The sequence below is a fragment of the Notechis scutatus genome, chromosome 14, assembly GCF_049901735.1.
Source record: "Notechis scutatus isolate UNSWTSFEM ecotype Mainland chromosome 14, rNotScu1.2, whole genome shotgun sequence".
In the NCBI taxonomy this organism is placed as follows: domain Eukaryota; kingdom Metazoa; phylum Chordata; class Lepidosauria; order Squamata; family Elapidae; genus Notechis; species Notechis scutatus.
The window spans coordinates 7,799,270-7,817,543 of NC_142022.1; the positions used below are offsets into that span (position 1 = coordinate 7,799,270).

The 18,274-nt window shown below is 49.2% G+C and overlaps 2 protein-coding genes and 1 long non-coding RNA gene across 5 annotated transcripts in view; 1 reads left to right on the forward strand and 2 right to left on the reverse strand.

Annotated features, from left to right (window-relative positions):
* The window catches only part of LOC148129523 (homeobox protein SIX6-like), a 53,254-nt gene extending 48,012 nt beyond the window's left edge, over positions 1 to 5,242 (forward strand). For both annotated transcript variants that reach the window (XM_087943511.1, XM_087943512.1), the window contains 2 exons: positions 3,190 to 3,513; positions 4,614 to 5,242. In XM_087943511.1, coding sequence (XP_087799637.1) covers positions 3,190 to 3,513; positions 4,614 to 4,856 — 567 coding nt within the window. In that variant the 3' untranslated portion in view covers positions 4,857 to 5,242. The remainder of the gene's footprint in view (positions 1 to 3,189; positions 3,514 to 4,613) is intronic.
* LOC148129522 (uncharacterized) overlaps positions 1 to 18,274 on the reverse strand; it is a 268,357-nt gene that overhangs the window by 183,835 nt on the left and 66,248 nt on the right. The gene's annotated exons all lie outside the window — the stretch shown is intronic.
* TMEM151A (transmembrane protein 151A) lies at positions 9,228 to 18,191 on the reverse strand. Of its 2 annotated transcripts, none has more exons than XM_087943523.1 (2): positions 18,061 to 18,191; positions 9,228 to 10,871 (listed from the first exon to the last, which is right to left on the reverse strand). In XM_087943523.1, exon 2 carries the CDS (start codon positions 10,791 to 10,793, stop codon positions 9,507 to 9,509), a length of 1,287 nt encoding a protein of 428 aa, XP_087799649.1. In that variant the 5' UTR covers positions 10,794 to 10,871; positions 18,061 to 18,191; the 3' UTR covers positions 9,228 to 9,506. The 2 variants fall into 2 exon arrangements, with proteins under 2 accessions (XP_087799649.1, XP_087799648.1); XM_087943522.1 differs by lacking the exon at positions 18,061 to 18,191 and adding an exon at positions 14,595 to 14,798 and having other exon boundaries at positions 9,383 to 10,871.

Below are 18,274 nucleotides of genomic sequence, written 5' to 3' on the forward strand. Positions count from 1 at the left end.
ACGGCGCTGAAAAAAAAAAAGTGACTGAGTTTTTCACACTTAACGACCGTTGCAGGCTCCATGATCCAAATTCAGGCGCCTGGCAACTGACTCGTATTTACGACCATTGCAGTGTCCCCGGGGTGTGTGTGTGAAGTGATTTCCAACCTTTTGCAGCATTCTGACGAGTCGATGGGGGAAGACTTGCTTAATGACTGTGTCGCTAACTTAACCGCTATATATAGTGGGGGGGGGGGTTGAGCAGGGGGCTGGACTAGAAGACCTCCCAGGTCCCTTCCAATGCTTTTATTCTGATTTTTAATTCTATTTTTCTACTATTCTTCCTTCCTTCCTTCCTTCCTTCCCATCCATCCCACCCATTTTCCTTCCTTCTTTCCATCCTGCTCACCTGTTTCCTTCTTCCTTCCTTCCTTCCTTCCCCTTCCCTTCCCCTCCCTTCCTTCCTTCCCTTCCCACCATTTTCTTCCCTTTTCCTTCCTTCCTCCTCCCTTCCTTCCTTCCTTCCTTCCTTCCTTCCTTCCTTCCTTCCTTCCTTCCTTCCTTCCTTCCTTCCTCTGACTTATTCCTTTCGTTCCTTCCTTCCATCCATCCATCCCACCCATTTTCTTTCCTTCTTTCCATCCTGCTCACCTGTTTCCTTCCTCCCTCCCTCCCTCCCTCCTCTTCCTTCCTTCCTTCCCTTCCTTCCTTCCTTCCTTCCTTCCTTCCTTCCTTCCTTCCTTCCTTCCTTCCCACCCTTTTCTTCCCTTCCTTCCTTCCTTCCCTTCCTCCCTCCTCTGACTTATTCCTTCCTCTGACTTATTCGTTCCTTCCTTCCATCCATCCATCCACCCATTTTCCTTCCTTCTTTCCCCCCATTTTCCTTCCTTCTTCCTTCATCCTTCCTTCCTGCTCACCTGTTTCCTTCTTTCCTCCTCCCTCCCTCCCTCCTCCTCCCTCCCTCCCTTTCCTTCTTCTTTCTTCCTTCCTTTCCCCATCCCTGGAGGTTTTAAAGAAGAAACTGAAGCGTTTGGCTGAAATGGACATAGACTCTCCTGGCCTGAGCAGTGGCTTAGACTAGAAGGCCTCTAAGGTTCCTTCTAACTCTATTATTCTATTCTGTTATTCTGGTCGGAGGGAAAAGCAAGCTTGAGAATGCAATGGGGTGAGGGGCATCCCCGAGACTTCCCCCAAATCTCAGATTCCTCCCCCCTCTCTCTGCCTTTTGGGCTGATCTCTCCTTCACCCAACCTGCCTATCATTTAAGAAGCTGTTGAAGGCGGCATATCCTTTCTGAGCTGTTTAAAACGCTCCCAGAGGCGGCTTAGCTTTGTTAATCGGGCAGCTAAATCACAGCGTTTTGGGAAGAACTTCAGGTTAGAACAGAAAAACAGAATAAACACACACACACATATATATATATATATTTCACCCCGCTGTTTGTAACCAGAGTTTGAAGCCAACCGGATGCTTCAATGTCCGTCTTTCAGGATTCTCCCTTCCAGCCTGAAAAAAAAAAGTTTTAAAAACCAGGTAAGCAGCTTAAAGTAGCCTTGCAATGGGGGTTTAAAAAGGAAAAAATTAATAAAATTAGCATGGAGATTCGATGCTCCAGTTTGAATTAAAATTTAGCACGGTCTCTGGGCCTGTGAGAGCAGGGAAAACGGGCTTTGATTTCTCATTTGTTGAGATCTGGGGAATTTCAGTCCACTTTTGCAAGAATAAAATAAATACCATCTGAATCGAGAGGATGTAATCAGTTATTAACTCAAAAGGAGGGTGGCAGAATGATATCGTCTGTGAAGGTCGCTCAATTATTATTGTTTCCCCAATTTTATTTATTGGCATTTATTTTTCGAGTTGCCCCGTATCATATTTTCTAGTAGCTTTGGAATCTGGACAGCTGAACATAGATACAGAAATCTAATGGCTGGTAGACCTGGTAATTTGGAATTATAGTCCAAATTTTTGGCAAGCTTGCCTTCAAAAGAAAACCTCCCTGAATTCAGAAATATTTCAAAGGGGAAAGCTAACCTCATTCCTCTTGACATTTCATTTTATATTTAACTACACTGTATTATTTTATTGTGTTGCAGCGATGGAGTTGTCTGCTTATTTATTTTGTATCTGATTTAACTTTATATGTGATTGCATTATTGTATTGCATTGTTTTTACTGATGGATTGATATGTTCTTTTTATTTATTTTACATTTTGTTTCATTTTATATTGTATTGTATTGTACTATTGTATTGCATGGATAGATCTACCGATACTCATTTATTTTACATTTTGTTCCATTTAATATTTTATGGTATTGTTTTATTGTATAGCATTGATGAATTGATCTACTTATTTGTTTTATATTTTATTTAATTTTATATTGTATTGTCTACTGCTTGAGAGGGGGGTTGGACTAGAAGACCTCCAAGGTCCCTTCCAGCTCTCTTATTCTGCTATTCTTCCTTCCTTCCTTCCTTCCTTCCTTCCTTCCTTCCTTCCTTCCTTACACATATTTCCTTCCTCCCCCCCCTCTCTCTCCCTCCCTCCCTTCCTTTCTCACACATCCTTCCTTCCCCCCTCCTTCACTTCTTTCCTTCCTCTCTCTCTCTCCTCCCTCCCTTCCTTTCTCACACAAATTCCCTTCCTTCTTTCCTTCCTTCCACCCTCCCTTCCTTCTTTCCCCCTCCTCTCTCTCTCTGCCTCCCTCCCTTCCTTTCTCACACAAATTCCTTCCTTCCTTCTTTCCTTCCTTCCTCCCTCCTCCCTTCTTTCCTTCCTCCCTTTCTTTCTCCCTCCCTCCCTTTCTCACACAAATTCCTTCTTCCTTCCTTCCTTCCTTCCTTCCTTCCTTCCTTCCTTCCTTCCTTCCTTCCTTCCTTCCTTCCTTCCTTCCTCCCTCCCTCCCTCCTCCCTCCCTTCCTTCCTTCTCCATCACATCAGGAAGAAATTGGACAACCATTGGTGTGTAATGGTAGAAAGTCTCCTGCTTGAGTAGGTGGGAGGGTTGGACTAGAAGACCTCCAGGGTCCCTTCCACCTCCCTGTTATTCCACCTCACCTGCCTTTCCCCATTGCCCTTTTGCAAATTCTCTGTATTGGAGAAGACCCTCTGCCCCTTCAGCCATCTTGGTTCTCCCTCCCCTCCCCAATTTCTCCTTTGACCACCCCACCCATCGTCCCCAGACATGGCCCTGTTCTCCCCCTCACAGGTAGCCCTGATCTGCAAAGCTCTGCAGGAGAGTGGCGCGTTCGAGCACCTGTCTCGTCTCCTCTGGGCTCTGCCCCCTTGGCACACCTTGGGGCATCTCCAGCACTTGAGGTGTTCTCCAAGCAGCGACCATGGCCCACTGTCCTTCCAGGAAATGCCCCTGGCCAGCCTGATGGACTCCCAGCCCTTGGGGGAGCTGAGATCGATCCACCTTAGGGACTGCTACCTTGAACTTCCATCCCAAGGCTCACCTGTCTGGAGGAGCGGCCCCCACCTGCCAGGAACTTCGCCCCAATACGGCAAACAGAAAGCCAACAGGATCAAGGTAAAAGCGGCCTCCGAATTAAGGTGAAATTTTTTTGAGTTTTGAAAAACATCTAGGTTTGTTTCCTGCATCCCCCCCCTCCCCCCCGGTCTCTGAGCCACTTTGAAGGGTGGACTTCAACTCCCAGAATTCCCCAGTCAGCATTGATGGAATTCTGGGAGTTGAAGTCCACCCCTCTTAAAGCATGATGGCTGGAGGATTCTGGAAGCCGAAGTCCATCAATCTTAAATCATTCTGACTGGGGGATTCTGGGAGTTGAAGTCCATCCATCTTAAATCATTCTGACTGGGGGATTCTGGGAGTTGAAGTCCATCCATCTTAAATCATTCTGCCTGGGGATTCTGGGAGTTGAAGTCCATCAAACTTACATCATTCTGACTGGGGGATTCTGGGAGTTGAAGTCCATCCATCTTAAATCATTCTGCCTGGGGATTCTGGGAGTTGAAGTCCATCAAACTTACATCATTCTGACTGGGGGATTCTGGGAGTTGAAGTCCATCCATCTTAAATCATTCTGACTGGGGGATTCTGGGAGTTGAAGTCCATCCATCTTAAAACATTCTGACTGGGGGATTCTGGGAGTTGAAGTCCATCAATCTTAAATCATTCTGACTGGGGGACTCTGGGAGTTGAAGTCCATCAAACTTACATCATTCTGACTGGGGGATTCTGGGAGTTGAAGTCCATCCATCTTAAATAATTCTGACTGGGGACTCTGGGAGTTGAAGTCCATCAAACTTACATCATTCTGCCTGGGGGATTCTGGGAGTTGAAGTCCATCAAACTTACATCATTCTGACTGGGGATTCTGGGAGTTGAAGTCCATCCATCTTAAATCATTCTGACTGGGGGATTCTGGGAGTTGAAGTCCATCCATCTTAAATCTTTCTGACTGGGGGATTCTGGAAGTTGAAGTCCACAGATCTTAAATCATGCTGCCTGGGGGATTCTGGGAGTTGAAGTCCACCCATCAATATTGCTGCATTGACAAATGTGTTGCACTATTTATAAGCGCCACAATCTATCTGCAACCCAATTGATTTGTCCTAAAATACTGAACGGTGGTCCTCTTCTCCTCCTTCTTCTTCACTCCATCCCAGGAAAAGATCCAAAAGCTGTTGAGAGAGTGGTACCTGCAAGACCCTTACCCAAATCCTTCCCAAAAAAGGCACCTGGCCCGGACCACCGGACTCACCCCCACCCAGGTGGGCAACTGGTTTAAAAACCGTCGCCAGAGAGACCGGGCGGCCTCTGCCAAGCACAGCCGTCTCCGGACGAGGGACGAGGGGTGGAGAGAAAGGCCCCCAACTCTGAATATAAGCCAGGAAGAAAAACATATATAGAGACGCGAAATTATAAAAGGAAAAAGAAAACCGCAAAAGAGGAAACGCAAACACACCGAATGGAGCTCTCGCCTCACAGTCCGGAGGCTGTGAGTTCGATGCTAGGTAGAGGCTAACATTTGGAATCGACCCTCTCCTGCTCGAGCAAGGGGTTGGGCTAGATGACCTCCAAGGTAACCTTCCAGCTCTGTTATTCTATGTTCTATGGGGAGACTTAGCTGTGTCGATAAACAAGAACCCTGGGTGATCTACTGGAATCAATTTTGCCAACGGCTCCTTTACTGGAACCAGATCTCTGGCTGAACCATCCCTGCCTGATTTCCGATCGAACCTTGAATGGTCGCTTAAATATACTTAAGCAGCACTTAAAACAATAACAACAAAAACCAGTTTGGATTTGATCCATCTTCCAGGAGCGTCATGGAAAGAATTTCTAGGAATAGTTGAAAATAGTAGATAGATAGATAGATAGATAGATAGATAGATAGATAGATAGATAGATAGATAGATAGATACTGCCAGAGACTGATAATTAGCTAGGTTGATGATAGATGATAGATAGATAGATAGATAGATAGATAGATGATAGATAGATAGATAGATAGATAGATAGATAGATGATTGATAGATAGATAGATAGATAGATAGATAGATAGATAGATAGATAGATGATAGATACTGCCAGAGACTGATAATTAGCTAGGTTGATGATAGATTAGATAGATAGATAGATAGATAGATAGATATAGATGATTGATAGATAGATAGATAGATAGATAGATAGATAGATAGATAGATAGACAGACAGACAGACAGACAGACAGACAGACAGATATGTAGATATAGATACTGACAGAGACTGATAATTAGCTAGGTTGATGATAGATTAGATAGATAGATGATAGACAGATGGACAGACACAGAGAGAGATATATAGATACTGACAGAGACTGATAATTAGATAGGTTGATAAGATGATTGATAGATAAGATAGATAGACAGACAGACATAGATGAGGTAGGTAGGTAGGTAGGCAGGCAAGGAAGGCAGGGAAGGAAGAAATAAAGAAAAATGATAGATGAGGGAGGAGAAGGGAGGGAGGAAGGAACAAAAGATGGAAGGAGACATAATATAGATAAGATAAACAGACAAGAGACAGACATACCGGAGGTAGGTAGGTAGATAAGGAAGGGAGGAAGGAAAGAAGGAAGAGATATAGACAGACAGATGACAGACAGGGGGAAGGAGGGAAGATACATAAATTTAGACACCGCTCCCCCCTCTCTCCAAGGTGCAGGGGAGGTGCTTAGCAAATAAGAAAACTTACAAACCAAGCTTAATTATAATTTCCGTCCTGATCCCCTCTCACCTTCTTGTATTATCCCCAAGAGATTATCTCGGGGACGCTAATCCTCCGCTAAAGCTTCTACCATCGGCCTCTGCATTTTTGTCCCTGAGAGACCAACCCCTTCCCCTTTTCGAGAGGGAACTGGCGTTAACGCCTTCCTTCCTCACCTCCGCTTATTATTCTGACACATTCGTCCTTTCCTCCCCCCCACCCACAGGGCTGAAGGGTAAACACGAAACGCCCTGGGAGCAGAGGCCTTTTAAAAAAAAAAGCTAAATCCATAACGCTTTTCAGCCTGGATTTATAAGCATCATTGTGGTTGACGTTGCCAAAAAAAATTAATAATAATAATAATAATAAATAAAGCTAAGCAGGGCCAGGCCGGGTTGATTTTTGGATGGGAGACACCTCCTCCCCCTCCAAGAAAATTGCAAGAGGAAGGAAATTGCCAGGAGTTTGGGACTTTCCTTGAAATAAAACTACGGTTAAGAAGGCAGCCTTGGTCCCCCAGCTGCCTCTTTGGTTGCTTTGCAACCGTCGCCACGGCAACCCCCAGGGAGAAAGGATGCTCGGAGGCCTCTCAGCTCCTGCTCCCCGGTGGCCACCATCTGAGGGGAAAACTACTTATTTCCAAATAACTGGGGCCATCTGGCCCGTCAGTCGCAGGCCTGTGTCCTCTGGCTACGCTGAGAATCAATTAGGCAGCATATGCTGCTTTCCATGGTGAATAATGAAGGGGTTGAGCATCGCGCGTTGTGTTCTCGCGATGCTCTTTTCTTCTTTGCACATTTTTTTGGGGGGCACGGCTTTCTCCTTGCACAATTAGAACTTGGGGGAACGCCCGAGCTTCCTCCCGCCTCGCCAGATTTGGGGACCGCCCCCCCTCCCCCAATTAAAAACTTGGTGCAAAACGAATCATTTTCTGTTTATCCAATCTCGATTTGAACCGTTATTATTTGCTGGATGATACTTGGCAACCGTCACCATCGAGAGAGGCTGTGAATTCGATCCTAGGTAGAGGCTGATATTTCCCCCCTCGGGCGCAATGAGAGTATTATCCGCTGAATAAAACTCCGTATCGGTGACACGAAAGGCAGCCGGCCAGGAAAACAACTCTCCGTTCAATGGCCCAGATGCCACTCCCGCAAGGGATTATGGGGTCGTTAAATGATGACGATTGGCGTGCAAGCAAAAATCATTCTCGATAAAAGCGCCATCTTGCTTGGCAAGCTCCCAATTGTGGTTGCGAAGGCCGAGGAACCCCCCTGTATCCTCCCCGTCACACCCCAAGAAACCAGCCAAATCGGGGACTTGAAATCCTTTTATTTCAACAATGGTGGGTGGGCTTCTGCTCGTCCTCTCCCCACTTCGATTTTTTTCTACCCCACCCTACGATTCGGTCACTGAGATTCGAACCGGTGCCCGAAAAATTTGCAAAAAAAGGAAGGAGGGACCCGAATATCTCTTTCCCTTTTACTCGTTTTTGCCCAGCCTTCCTCTCGTCCTCCAGGCCCGTGTGAGCAAATCCAATTCAGGGACTCCTCCACTTAACGACATTTCAATGTCACACCCATTCGGAGTTACAACGGCACCGGTGGCCGTTTTTCACACTTTGTGACCATTGTAGCATTCTCCCCAACCACCACGGATTTACAATGGGGTGCTTAGCGAGCGTCTCGCGTTTTACGACGGTAGCCGTGTCGCGTGGACCCCTTTTGCGGCCTCCTGCCCAGCCCAAGGAAGCCTGGATTTGCTTAACGACCGCCTTCCTGATTTAAGAACTGCAGGGATTCACTTAACAACGGGGGCGAGGAAGGCTGCGCCATGGGGCGAAACTCACTTAAAAAAAAAAAAAACCCGTCTCGCTTAAGCAGCATAAATTTTGGGTTCCGTTACGGTTGTGAGAGGGAGGAATACCGGTATTATTTCACACCACGGTTACACCGACGTGGGAAGATGCAGGGCCCCCCATCTCCTGTGATGCCACAGGTGGCATATTGAGCAATTTGTGTGGGTATGTGTGGCCTCCCAGCTGATTTTGGCCCGTTTGTGGCTGTTTTCACCTGAAAAACGGGCCTTCTGGAAATACCAGAAGTGGCGAAACGGGCCCATTTTCAGCCTGCAGAGGCTCCAGAGGCTTCCCTCGAGCCTCCGTGAGGGCAAAAACGACCTCCCCCGAGCTCCAGAGGCCCTCCAGTGACTGAAAACGGTATTTCCAGAAGGCCCGTTTTTCAGGCGAAAACAGCCTTTTTCTCTCTTTCCTTCCTACCTTCCACTCAATTCCTTCCTTCTTTTTCTTTCCTTTCTTCCCTCTATTGCTTCCTTTTCTTCCCTTTTCTTGCTTTTTCCTTCCTTCTCTATTCCTTCTTTCCTTCCTTTCCTCTCTATTCCTTCCTTCTATCCTTTCTTCCTTTTCCTTCCTTCCCTCCCTATTCCTTCCCTTCTCTCCTCTCTATTCCTCCCTTACTTCCAACCCTCTCTATTCCTTCCTTCCTTCCCTTTCTTGCATCCCATTCTATTCCTTCCTTTCATTCAACCCTCTCTATTCCTTCCTTTCCTTTCCTCTTTACTCCTTCCTTCCTTCCTTCCAACCCTCTCTATTCCTTCCTTCCTTTCTTGCATCCCATTCTATTCCTTCCTTTCATTCAACCCTCTCTATTCCTTCCTTGCCTTTCCTCTTTACTCCTTCCTTCCTTCCTTCCTTCCTTCCTTCCAACCCTCTCTATTCCTTCCTTCCTTTCTTGCATCCCATTCTATTCCTTCCTTTCTTTCAACCCTCTCTATTCCTTCCTTTCCTTTCCTCTTTACTCCTTCCTTCCTTCCTTCCAACCCTCTCTATTCCTTCCTTCCTTCCTTCCAACCCTCTCTATTCCTTCCTTCTTTTCTTGCATCCCTCTCTATTCCTTCCTTTCCTTTCCTCTTTACTCCTTCCTTCCTTCCTTCCTTCGTTCCTTCCAACCCTCTCTATTCCTTCCTTCCTTTCTTGCATCCCTCTCTATTCCTTCCTTTCATTTCCTCTTTAGTCCTTCCTTCCTTCCTTCCTTCCCTTCCTTTCCTCCATCCCTCCCTCCTTCTACCAAGGAGTCAGGCAAAAGAATCCCACATCCGAACCTTGGCTTAATGGGCCTCTCTCTCTCTCTTCCCCCAAACTCACTTCCTTAGAAGACTAACGTCGGCCAAAGAGCCCTGCAGTTGGGTTAATGGGTTCGATCTTGGCTCAGGGAAACAAGCCAGAGATGTTTTGTGTCCTGCGTTTCTCTCAGGGAACTTCAGTTTCCACTATCCCTCCCCCGCCTCCCGGTTCACAGGGGGGTCCCTTGACCCCTCCCCGCCAGCCCGGGCCTATGCCCGTTGCGCTCGCAGCCTTCCCCTCCGTGCACAATCAACACGGGAAAGTACAGCGCATCCTGGTAGCACGGAGGGCTCTCCAGCGGCTCCGTCTCCGTGTTGTTGCTGCCCACGTGGCTCCCGCTAAGGCTCCGGAGAATGCCCCCACACCGCCGGGCGCCGCTCAGCGAGAAGCGGCTGCAGCTGAACGGCAGGCGGGCGTAGAGGGCCCGGGTGCCCCGCGAGGGCAGGGAGTTGCTGCTGACAGTCCGCCGGCAGCGTTGGCAGCTGCGGAGGTACGCGGCTCCCGCCACCGTGGTGGCGTCCATCAACACGGCCTCGGAGTAGCTGGGCACCAGCTGCTGGTTGGAACGGATGTGCCATTCCAGTTCGGTCATGTCCACCGTGTTGACGCGGGAGATTCGCCGCCCGTACGTCCCCGCAGCGTCCAGCGGGCTGGGCCCATCGTCCGCCCCAAAGAGTTTCTCCACGTGATAGTGGACGTTGGCCGTACGGTACTCGGACAAGACTCTCAGCGGCCAGGACAGGAGGAGGAAAGAGGCCAGCCAGAAGACACTCCGTCGTGTGTACCAGGGTGGCCGCCCCGGATCCGGGAAGACTAACATGTGCTCCTTAAAGTCCACGTTCTTCAGGTGCATCCCTTCGCGGGCCTCCATGTAGTCGTCCAAACCTTCATTCTCGCCAAAGAACCGGGCCCGCTGAGTCAGATAGGCGGCTTCTGCCTCGCCCGACGCGAAGCTGAAGCATTTCGTGAAGCGGAGTTTGGTCACGGGGTAATCCGAGAGGCCCAGCAGCTCCTTGGAGACGTCCTTCACCCCGTGGCCCGAGTAGTCGAACTCCGTCTCTGAGACGTGCGTGTTGACCCTCTCGTGGTAAACCTGGGTGGTGGTGTAAGCGTCCCCGTTGCGGTAACGGGTGACCTGCCTGGTACGGCGAATGTAGTGGTAGCTGACGGCCTTCCACCAGATGCAGGGCGTGGCCTGCTGCATGCGCTGGACTTTCTCGTAGACGCTGGCCGTGTCCACCCGGTATTGCATCTGCCCCTTGGCGAACCGGTGCCAGCACTCCACCAGGTACACCACGTACAACATGCCCAAGAAGGCCAGCGGGATGTAGATGTATCCGTTGGAGCACGGGCTGTCATGGTACACCAGCGATGCCCCTCGGTAGGAGCTGTCGTAGTTCAGGCGAGTCACCGTTGAGAGGCGGCACCAGGCCATGACGCCGAAGCAGCCGAACATCAGGAGGGTGAGCACCAGGCATTTCCAGTGGGACTCGCGGCAGAGCGAGCTGCTCAAAGACTGTTTTAGCGGACGTTGCTGCGGGGCGAGGGAGAGAAAGGGAAGGAGACGAGAGAAGGGAAGGAGAACCGGTTACAGTCCTGCCACTTCCCCACAAAGACCACCCCACCATGCCACCAAACCAGTAACAGGCAGTCCTCGACGTACGACCACGACCGAGCCCGAAATGTCGGTGAGAAGTCCACGGAAAGCCCCGTTTTGTACGACTTTTCTCGCCGCATTGGTTAAGCGAATTGCCGGGGTTTGTTAAATGAGGAACCCGGGGGATTTGAAGGGAATCGGGATTCCCCGCTTGTCGGAAAGGACACCAAAGGGGAAAAATCACGCGACACCCCCTCCGTCATAAATGCAAGCCCACGGTCCAGGCTCCCCGAAGGTTAGTCCCGTGAACGTTAGGGATGCTGCAACAGTCGTCGGCCTGGGGGGAAAACAACGGTCCTTTTTTTTCCCCAGTGCCGTTGTCACTTTGAACCCAGTCACTAAGCGAACTGTCGTAAGTGGAGGACTACCTGTAACTTTAACTCCATTTTACAATTTCCCCCTCCCCCGTTTCTAACATAGAGAACAGAAAAAAAAACAACAGCGTGCAAAAAAGGAACCCTTGAAACGGTGCCAATTTCTTCGGCCTTTCTGTATTTCAAGGATCACAGCAGGCGGGGGGAAGGGGGCCTGGGGCCGACTTAACAACCAGCTTGGGGTTGAGATCCCAGACACCCTGCAATTGTGCTTTCAGACACACATTGCGCCGTTCGCACTGGGGGCGTGGAGTCCAGACGCTTAACGCTGCCACATTTTAGGGATATATAAACAGGACGTCGGAGCCAGACAAAATAAGGGCTCTCGCCGTCTGTTTCCCCAAGGAAGCCTTCGGCTCTCTGGTCTGCTGCTTCCTCACGCCAGGATAGACTGCTCCGGTATAGGGAGGTTCCATTTCACTGGGACCACCAGCCATATAATATAGCTAGGGCGTAAGGAAGCTTGGAGGAAAGGATGAGGGATACGCTGTATTAAACTGATCCTAGGAGCCTCTAGCTGAGAGAGAGAAAGACAGTGAGAAAAAAGAAAGAGAGACAAAGGGAGAGAGAAAAGAGAAAGAAAGAGAGATAAAGAGAGACAGAGAAAAAGAGAAAAAGGCAGAGAGAGAGAGAAAAAAAAGAAAGGGAAAAAAGAGATGGAGAGAATGAGAGACGAGAGAAAGAAAGAGAAAAAAGAGAGCGAGACAGAGAGAGAGAGAGAGAAAAAGAGAAAGAAAGAGAGTGTGCGTCCAAGGGAATTCCAATTATTTAATTCCAATGTTTGAGAATGCTTTTAGTGTTTTATGGGTTGTTGTTGTTTTTGACAGGTTTTAGAATTTTAGAATTTCAGGGTTATTTTAGCTGAGCGAACTCTAAGAAACTGAACGAAAGAATGAAGAATAAACTAAAACCAGGCCAGCTTTTCTGTGGATCTGGCCCTGTGGGGTCGGGTGGGGTGGGGGGCAGCTGGGAGGGAGTTCCATCACTTTTACACACACACACACACAGAGACACACTCAATCGTCTCCCCAGAGGAATTGCAAAGGGGTTTTGGCAAAGGAAGTTTTGGGAGCCTGCCAACAGCAAATGGCTTTTAAGATGGGGTGGGGGGATTTTTTATTTTTAAAAGCACTGTGTGTGTGTGTGTGTGTGTGTGTGTGTGTGTGTGTGTGTGTGTGTGTGTTTCAATCTCAACCCTCTTCTCAACCCTTTTGCCTTAATGCACTCCAAGGAAGAATGCAAAACACCCACAAAATGATCTCTTTATCCACCGGATCTTTCCTCCCTGACATTTGGCAATCAAAATCCTTGTGGGGCACTCATTCTTAACCCTGGCCATTTCCAAGTTGCTTGGGTGCCAACTCCCTCACCCCCCCAAATGCCCCTCTCTGGCCTCCCCAATATCATCCTTCAAAAGCCTGGAAGAAATGGGTCAGCTTTTTTTTTTTGTCCTAAGAAGCTTCTCTCCTTGTCTCTGTAACCAGCTGGCCAGAAAGGCTGGACTACAGCTCCCTTCATCCCCAGCCAGCCAGGCAGGCAGGCGAAATAGGGGAGACCCTTATCCTTGTTCTTAAGCCTTTTCGGGCGGGTGGGGGAAGAAATAGCCTTTGTTTTTTTATTTTCCCTGCAAGGAAATGCAGCTTTTTCTAAATAAATAAATAAAATAACATTGCCAGACCTGGTGGGGACAAATAATTAAAAAAGGGGGGAAGCGAGTCCCAACCAGCGTCGGAATGATTTCCAGGCCCCCTCCCTAAAAATCCTCTTCCTCCCACCCCACCCGCGATCCGGTTTGGCTTTGTTCCTCCGCTGACACCGAGCCGCCAGGAGCATCATCCAAAGCGGAGAGAGGAAAGGACGCGCGGCCGGGCGGGCTGTGGTGCAATGCAGAACTTCACGCGTGCCCTCCCCTCCACTCACCCACACCCACCCACACACATCCACACACACACACACAGAAAAGCACACAACCAGCTGGTCGCGCAAAACGCTTCCCTGCAGATCCCCTTTCCTTCCTTCTCCCCCACCCCCGGGAATCCCTGAGAAAACCTCGGCGCCTCTTTTACGCACGGCGGGCGCCCTTTGGCAAAGCGTGGGACCCCCCAGTTTTGCTCTAAAATTGGGGAGGGGGAAAGCAGGGAGGAGGAGGATGCAAGGGGCCCGAAGGAGAGGGCCCCTGAGATGCCACCTTTCTCCTCCACCGCCCCCCCCCGCGCAGAAACCCAGGTTTATTTTTAAACCCCGTAGAGCTATTAATAATGCACAAAGGGACACGTGTCCGCTGCAGTAAAATCACTCCTGTTTCTTTCCCCCTCCCCTCCCCGTAAGGAAAAAGAAAGAAAAGGGGGAGGGGGGACCGAAAGCAGAGGCCCGAACCCCGGGTTTCAAACCCCGAAAGCTGGCTTGCCCCCTTAATCCCGGATTTTGGAGGCGAGGAACTGGTCTCCAAGCGGTGCGCCCAGGGCGCAGCGCAAAAGCGGTTCGGGTTGTTTTTTTTAAAAAATCTGTCTCTCCTTCCTTCCTTCTTTTCGTTCCTCTTGGCTGCCTCCTTTTCTTCTTTTCCTTCCCTTCCTTTCCTTCTTTCCGTTCTTCCTCTCCTTTCTTTTCTCCTCCTCCTCCCCTTTCTCTCTTTCCCTTTTTCTTTCCTATCCTTTCCTTTCCTTTCCTCCTCTCCTTTTTTTCTTTCCCATCCTTCCCTTTTCCTCCTTTCCCTTCTTTTTTTCTTTTCCATCCTTCCCTTTTCCCCCTTTCCCTTCTCTTTTCTTCTTTTCCTTCCCTTCCCTTCCTTCTTTCCGTTCTTCCTCTCCTTTCTTTTCTCCTCCTCCTCCCCTTTCTCTTTCCCTTTTTCTTTCCTATCCTTTCCTTTCCTCCTCTCCTTCTTTCCCTTCTTTTTTTCTTTCCCATCCTTCCCTTTTCCTCCTTTCCCTTCTCTTTTCTTCTTTTCCATTCTTCCCTTTTCCCCCTTTCCCTTCTCTTTTCTTTTCCTTCCCTTCCTTCTTTCCGTTCTTCCTCTCCTTTCTTTTCTCCTCTCCCCTTTCTCTTTCCCTTTTTCTTTCCTATCCTTTCCTGCCCTCCTCTCCTCCTTTCCCTTCTTTTTTTCTTTCCCATCCTTCCCTTCTTTTCTTCTTTCCTACCGTCGTTTCTCCATCCCTTTCTCCTTCCCTCCTTCCTTTCTCCCTCCTTCCATTCTGCCTCCTCCATCCTACCCACGCAGGGTTGGACTTACCTCTTCCCGAGGGGGCCCCCCAGCCGGGGTGAGCGTGGGCAGCTCCCCGGCGCCCGGCTGCTGCTGGTGCTGCTCGCCGTCTTCGGCCCCCACGCCTGGCATGGTTCACGCGTGGCGCCGCCAAGCCGCCGGCCCAGCCGCATCGTAGGCTCGGGCGAGGGGCTGGCCGGCCCCGCAGCAGCCGCTCCAGCTGTGCCTGCCCCCGCAGTCCCCGCAGCGGGGCATGGAGGGGGGGGGAGGCAGTCACCGGTGCGCCCTTGCCTGGCACCCACCTGCCCGGACGCCCGTGGGCTTTTGGCGGCGGCGGGGAGGACGGCGGCTCCGCCCTCCACGGCGGGGCTGGAAAGCACAAAGCCCGCCGGACACCCCCCTCCAGCCCCGTTCCCCTGCCTGGACCGTCCCGCAGCAGCCGGTTAAGGAAGACGATGCCCAGCCCTGCCCGGCGGCGGCGACGCTCATCTGGCGCCTTCGCTCGCTTTCTTTCGGCCCCGATGACTCGGCAGGCAGGCAGGCAGGCAGGCTCATCCCCACGTGTCCCTCCCCCTTTCCCCTTTGCACGCACGTCGGAATGCAAACCTGGGTCGAAATCAACTCGCTTTTCTGAGCCCAACCCCCCAAGTAAAAAAAAAAAAATGCCTTCTAAAGTTTGCAAAGAAGAGGCCAGATGCGACTGCCTGGGAGAAACCCTGGGTTTCCAAATTGGGTCTGTGAAATATGAGGCCCCCCAAATTCTCCCCATTCCGAAGACTTTTGGGGGGCATCTTTAGGGGTCGCCATCAGTGGAGAAGTAGCCAGGTTTCTAATAGCCTTCCCTACTATGTGTGAAAAACAGCCTGGCCCGACTAAACTAAGATCTGACCTGGATCTAGTCAAACCACAGGTACAATGAACCTACAAATGCTCCAAGGTCTGGAAGCTCTGTCTGTGTGTGTGTGTGTGTGTGTGTGTGTGTGTGTGTGTGTGTGTGTGTGTGTGTGGTGAGCTGGGCTGGGCTGTAACATTCGGGGTACAATTGCCCACAATGCCTCTGAGAGCATGGGGAGCATTGTGGGTAATTCACAATACTTGAGAGGATTGGCTTGGTTAACCGGAAAAAGGGACAGCAAAAAATATTTAAAAATAAAAAGGGAAATAGAATCAGGGAGTACCAGTAGACACAGGGTTGTTTTGATATGGTATTGTGCAATACACATGTGCACACACGCACACACAAATGCACATGTGCGGCCATGGCTTATTTTAATAGGCCATTGTTTCAGCCTTAGGAATTTTTCGTATTGTGGATTTCAGCTTTTGTATTGTGGACTTCAACTCCCAGAATTCCCCAGACACCATGCTTTGAGATATGAGGACTTCAACTCCCAGAATTCCCCAGACATCATGCTTCGAGACTTCAACTCCCAGAATTCCCCAGCCATCATGCTTTGAGATATGAGGACTTCAACTCCCAGAATTCCCCAGCCATCATGCTTTGAGATATGAGGACTTCAACTCCCAGAATTCCCCAGCCATCATGCTTTGAGATATGAGGACTTCAACTCCCAGAATTCCCCAGACATCATGCTTCGAGACTTCAACTCCCAGAATTCCCCAGCCATCATGCTTTGAGATATGGGGACTTCAACTCCCAGAATTCCCCAGCCATCATGCTTTGAGATATGAGGACTTCAACTCCCAGAATTCCCCAGACATCATGCTTTGAGATATGGGGACTTCAACTCCCAGAATTCCTCAGCCATCATGCTTCAAGACTTCAACTCCCAGAATTCCCCAGCCATCATGCTTTGAGATATGGGGACTTCAACTCCCAGAATTCCTCAGCCATCATGCTTCAAGACTTCAACTCCCAGAATTACCATGCTTTTACCCCTACTTTTGTCCAGGGAAATGTAATCTTAGACCTGTTATTTTTCAACCTTGGTAACTTTAAAATAGGTGGACCTCAACCCCAAGAATTTTCCAGCATCCTGGCTGCAAAACTCCCAGAATTCCCCAGCTGTGGAATTCCTGGCTGGAGAATGCTGGGCGTTGGAAGTCCTGCCATCTTTAAAATCCTGAGGCCAAGAGAGAAATAAGCTAGACGTGTTCTGGAAACGCAACCCTATTAAAATTGGGTAGAAATCTTATTGTTTTTCAGTTCAGGATGATCTCTGGTGGATCTTCAGAGGATCCATCGGAAAAAAAAAATTATTTCTGTGCATATCTGCTTTCTACGCCAGGAAGATTTAATGACGACCATCAATGAAATGTAATTTTTTTTTTTAAAAAAAGATTCAGTTTGTTAATTGTTTAAAAGGGAGCAGGGTTTTAAACAACAACAAATGATCTTTTTTTTTTTTTTAAATTACATTTCATTGATGGTTTAGACCTGGCTTATAAATGTGATCACGTTCTCCGCAGGCCTCAGATTTTATTCTAGTACTCAAGGAAGGTTTTTAAGGGAGAGGAGAGCTGGGGAGATCCACAAATTCTTGGATGGGATCGAAAAGCTAGCAGCTGAATTCCTGCGAGATGTTTGAATAATCGCCTTTCCGGCGATTGTTCAATAGATGGCAATGTCGGGTTGCCACAAATCTGGGTTGAGATTCGGAAATGGATTAATTAATTTAGGAGGGCGAGAACTGAGTGAGTTTAGGGTGGCTAAAAAAATATCAGGAGACTAACAGCTAATACCTCTATAACGGTCTGGTTTTGGTTCTGCAACCCAACAGGACAGACACAGACTCAGGAGAGTAATTAGGACTGCAGAAAAAAACAATTACTACCAACCTGCCTTCAGTCAAGGACCTGTACACTGCACGAGTCAAAAAGGGGGCTGTGAAAATATCTACAGACCCCTCACATCCCAGACATAAACTGTTTCAACCCCTTCCCTCAAAACGACGCTATACATCAGAACAATTAGACATAAGGACAGTTTTTCCCCAACGCCATCACTCTGCTAAACAAATAATTCCCTCTGTTCAACTATTACAAAGTCTGCACTACTATTACTGTTAATCTTCTCATGACTCCTTATCGCCCATCCCCTCCCACTTGTGACTGTATGACTGTAACTTTGTCGCTTGTATCCTTACTATGTATATTGACTGTTTCCTAGTATGATCTGATTGCAAGGGATTATGGGGGTCCTTAAAAGATGATGATGATTCCAAACTTGGTAGCTTTAAGACTCGTGGACTCCCAGAATTCCCCAACCAGCCATGGCTGGCTGGGGAATTCTGGGAGTTGAAGTCCACGGCTCTTAAAGTTGCCAAGTTTGGAGATACCTGGTCTTTAAAAGAACAAGGCTTAGTGCATTATGGCCTTGCTGAACTACAACTCCCAGCACCGCTCGGGATCGGCCATATTCCCTGGACTTGCGTCTCAGCCAATCAGAGCGAGGCTCTGTAATTATTTAATAACCACGGCCGACTTCCTTGAACCCAACGACACACCTTTGCGCATCCCGCCGCCCCTTTCCTACCTGTCGCTCTCCTAGCTAGACCACAACTCCCATCATCCCCTGCCTCGCCTGCCATTCATCAAGCTCCCGGGGTTGTGGGGGGGCGGGGGGGCGGGAAAAAGCCTTTCCCAACGTCGTTTCCAACCCTTTCTGCGCGTGCGCCCGAGGGGCCTGCAAGCTCAAGAACGCCCGCGAGCAGGACTCCGCCCCTTTGGAACCTCCGCGGGGGCGAAAT

Bases quoted from the DNA above. Each gene is read 5' to 3' on its own strand.
- TMEM151A (XM_087943522.1), bottom strand. From the start codon at position 14,696: ATGCCAGGCGTGGGGGCCGAAGACGGCGAGCAGCACCAGCAGCAGCCG. The intron at 10,872-14,594 runs GTAAGTCCAACC...CTCGCCCCGCAG, and splicing joins GGGGGCCCCCTCGGGAAGAG to CAACGTCCGCTAAAACAGTC.